The sequence below is a fragment of the Phragmites australis genome, chromosome 5, assembly GCF_958298935.1.
Source record: "Phragmites australis chromosome 5, lpPhrAust1.1, whole genome shotgun sequence".
NCBI lineage: Eukaryota > Viridiplantae > Streptophyta > Magnoliopsida > Poales > Poaceae > Phragmites > Phragmites australis.
Window position 1 is genome coordinate 44,369,260 of NC_084925.1, and position 3,977 is coordinate 44,373,236.

Below are 3,977 nucleotides of genomic sequence, written 5' to 3' on the forward strand. Positions count from 1 at the left end.
CTGCGGTTGCAATTGAATTCGAGGAGATCCAGGGCCAGTCAGCTCAGCCCTCTCTGCATGCCGAACTGCGACCTGCATGCGCCCTAGTTGCGTCGGGTTAAAGGAAGGGAACGGTTAAGTCTAACTCCCTGTTTGTTTTCATTTAAGATTATAATAAACTAGCTTATTTGTGTAAAGTGGAAATAAACAAACAGATTATTTATCCAGATTATTATAAGTTGAAGTCCAGATTATAATAATCTCATAAGCTGTGAAGGAGAAGCTTATTTCAGCTTATTTTAACTTTTTACTATACTACCCATTGAATTTAGAAGAAATTACCCACCAATACCACTCCTCTCACCTCACACCTGAATCCCCCGCTCCCTATTGAGGGTATTGCAGATTTTTGCCAACAATCCAGACTCTAATAATCCAAGTTGTCAAACAGCTCACAGCTTATTTTCCTCCAGCTTATCATAATCTAGCTTATTATAATCCGCCATCTATAAACTACTTATTATAATCTTAAGTGGAAACAAACAGGACCTAAAGCCGAAACTCTACTCACTAAGGAGCCAGCGGTTTGGACTTTGCATCGAAAGCCTCAGCAGTTGAGTGGCCCTCAGTACTGTGCTAGGTTGGGGAGTAGGGAACCACTAGCTCCTAGTAACAGTCAAAGTTATGCTAAGAAAACCTTACTTACGTCATTGCCGCTATCTTACTCAGCATGTTGTCTGATGAAGCATGGCGGTTACTGTTCTGTATTAGTTGTAGCCTCTGACAAAGTATAATAAAGTAAGGTGTGAGTAGGTGGCCTTCTGAGCTTTGAGCGGAATCCACAGATGTGACAAACTACCACAGGCAGAGGAATCCGACAGAGAAAAGGGAAATCCAGAACTGAGCACGCTCACAAGATACACTCTCGGATTAAAAAAAATGCATAACGTTTTTTTTTAACAGTCTTTGCTTTGACCACTATTTTCTTTTAGAATATAGTTATACATCTAATAAAAATATAATATTATAAAAATATTTCAAAACAAATTTATACATATAGTTTTTATATTTTCAAATTAAATATTTTGAAAATTATTGATGATTAAAATTTTAAAATTTTGATCAAATTTTAGTCGAATCATTAAGTATTTATGAACACTAAACTTCAGGCAGGGACTGACAAAATGCTTCAGAAAACAGAAAGGCCTCATCCGTGCTAAGGGCTAACCTCACCACAACTCGACCATAAGAAGCAATTACAGGGAAAATGTAACACTCAAAGCAACATTACAGGAAGGAAAAAAAAGGACATGATCATTCTTAGAAGGTTTTCGGTCTTTCAAGATCCTCAAACTGTGCACCTCTCTGGAGCAAAATGACAGAGCTCAAGAGCAGCACGCCAAGAAAGAACCAGTCGTTGTGTTCCAAGTCGATGTGGCCTCGTCTTGTAGCAACCAGAGCAATCACAAAACTGCTCGGAAAATTGGTTTCACTCATCTGCAGATTGCACCAAACAAAGCACGAAGTAATCAGTACGATAAAGTGGGGGGGGGGGGGGGGGATAATGCAGATTAAACAGTTTTGCAGTAATATACTACAAGAATCATACAGATGGATCAGTACATAGGACGCACCATTACGGTAGCGGGAGGTGATGGGGATGTCGTTGGTGGACATCGGAATGGACATGGAGAGCTGCGTCTCGCCGTCAAGCCCCATCCACGAGCCCTTGCTGCTTTTCTCGTGCGGCCACTCGTCGAAGAAGGGCCGGAGCGGCTTCTGTGCTGCGGCGGCGGCGTCATGGCCCGACGGTCTCTCTAGCCTCAAGTCGGCGCCCAGAACGAAGCAGTGCTGCTGCTGCTGACGCCGCCTTTCTTCCTCCTCGTTCACTTCCTTGGTCAGATCAACGGCGTACGCTGACGCCGCATCGTTCCCGTACCCGCCGCCCGGGAAGAGCGACGTGGGGCCCTGCTTCGGTTCCATGCCGAGCTGCTTGAACTGCCACTGTCCCGCAGCGTGGCGGTCCCTCTCTGTTGTGCCGTCGGAGAAGAAGGCGTGCTCACCGACCTCCTTGGCTGTGGGTCCGTAGGCGTAGTCCCTTTGGTCCACGGAGTAGTATGACGGCGGCGGGTGCGGGTGGGTGGTGTCGAGGTGGAGGTGGAAGGGGCTCACCTGCGCGTGGTACGCGCCAGCCGGCCGAGCGGAGGCCGTGTAGGGGCTTCCACCGTACAGCGCGTGGTACGGCGCCGCATCGTGCGCGGCGGCAGCCGGGCGGTTGTAGGAGGGCGCGGGGGACGTGGTGGCGGTTGTGACGCTCGTGGCGGATGCGGCGTTGGACGAGGACGGCGCCGGCGTGGCCAAGGACATTTCCACAGGCTTTCTTGAACGGTTCTTGCCGCGATGCATGTGCTTCTCGCAGTATTTGGAGTCCGGGTAGGCCTCCTTGGAGCAGCGCCACTTCTTGCCGTCCGTACGGCGGCACCGCCCCGGCTCCGGGTCCTCGTCCGCTTTCCTGCTGAACCCCATCCCGAAGCAACCCCACCCCACTGCATGCAAAGCAACCATTAGTTCAGTTCAGTTAGTGGCCGTGCGTGCGTGAACGGAAACATCAAGCGAAAACGACGCAAAGCTGGCGTGCGTACGCGACGGTTGGGGCGGGAAGGCGAGCGAAGGGGAGGTGGCGAGTGCGGAGTCCAGGATGCGGCGGAGCGGGGGCATGAGGTACGACGGGATGGGCTTGCCGGCCGCCAGGCACTTGTAGATGAGCGCCTGGTGCTCCAGCTCCTGCCACTGGGTCGCCGTGAACGGGTACCGGCCCGCGCCGCCCCCGCCGCCCGCGCGCCCGCTCATCATCATCATCTCCGCGATCGTCTCGAACCGGCTTCGGTCGGGAGCTAGCTGCCTGCGCCGATATCTAGCCTAACACCTCGCAGGGGCGCACCGGCACGGCACAGAAAGAGGTGATCAGAGAGTGGTGCAGTGCAGCCTGGTTGCTGTCGTGGTGGCGGTAGTGGTGGCGAGCTACTGAGGTGCGAGAGTGCGGAGCGGAGTGAGCACCCGGTGAGCGTCACCGGGGAAGGGGTTTTGTAGTGGCTGTGGAAGGCGGTCGAGGCCGCGCGCGTTCGAGATGCGGCCGTCGGCGCGGGGTTTTGGGGCTGCAATAAATTTGGGCCATCGGATCCACTGGCGTGATGCGATGCGATCTGGTCGTCTAGGCTAGCACTTGGTGTTTCCAGTGTTCCGTAGACGCTTTCAACTTAGGAAGCAGGAGCAGATGGGACGTGCCGTTCAATCAGGCAGAGGCAGTCGCTGCGCATGCATGGATCCGTACGTGTGACCGGAGCTGCGAGAGCGGTCAGTATCTTGGCTGGTTGCTCCATAATTTAAGAAGAGGTACGGAGCATAAGCCATTCAGTCAAGATGCGTAGCGGGCGTTGCAGAATCTGCTGTGCGCGGGCGTGCAGCAGCTGCAACCAGCTCAGACTGCTGCTGCTGCCACTCGCTCGCTGCCCCGCTCAGACATTGCCGCGGCGACGCAAGATTTTCACCCGTCCGCGGCACCGAAACGCGGCCCTTTCCTCCCGCCTCTCGTGGCGTGTCGACTTGAGAACTGCGAGGCGAAGCATCAGCGCCCAGTGTGCGTCCAACGAGGCGAGCGGCGGCTCCCGGGTCGGCGTGCGTGTGCGTGTGCCGTGTGCGCCCACCACCTCACGCGCTGTCTGCTGAGCTTCCTGCCTTTGCCAGCCTTTGAAGTAAATCAAGTAATCCTACACATTTTTGCAACCCTCACACCTTACGCCATCCCTTGTGTTTGTTTGCGGACCCCATGTTGCCTACAGTAGTTCGAAAAATTCTGGTGTTCCTCACAATGCGTCACGAGCGTATACTTTCTAAGACTGTTTTTCTACATCCAACCATGATTGTTATACTGTACTATAACACTGTATCGCCAACCAGTTCCTGTGTGAATGGTGGTAGCTGGTGCAGCAAGCAGAGGA

General features: G+C 53.0%; 1 protein-coding gene across 1 annotated transcript; it reads right to left on the minus strand.

Annotated features, from left to right (window-relative positions):
* Positions 1-1,167: 1,167 nt before the first annotated feature.
* Positions 1,168-3,323, minus strand: LOC133919914 (growth-regulating factor 1-like). The gene is made up of 3 exons (XM_062364478.1): positions 2,622-3,323; positions 1,614-2,525; positions 1,168-1,476 (listed from the first exon to the last, which is right to left on the minus strand). Exons 1-3 carry the CDS (start codon positions 2,836-2,838, stop codon positions 1,469-1,471), a joined length of 1,137 nt encoding a protein of 378 aa, XP_062220462.1. The 5' UTR covers positions 2,839-3,323; the 3' UTR covers positions 1,168-1,468.
* Positions 3,324-3,977: the final 654 nt, after the last annotated feature.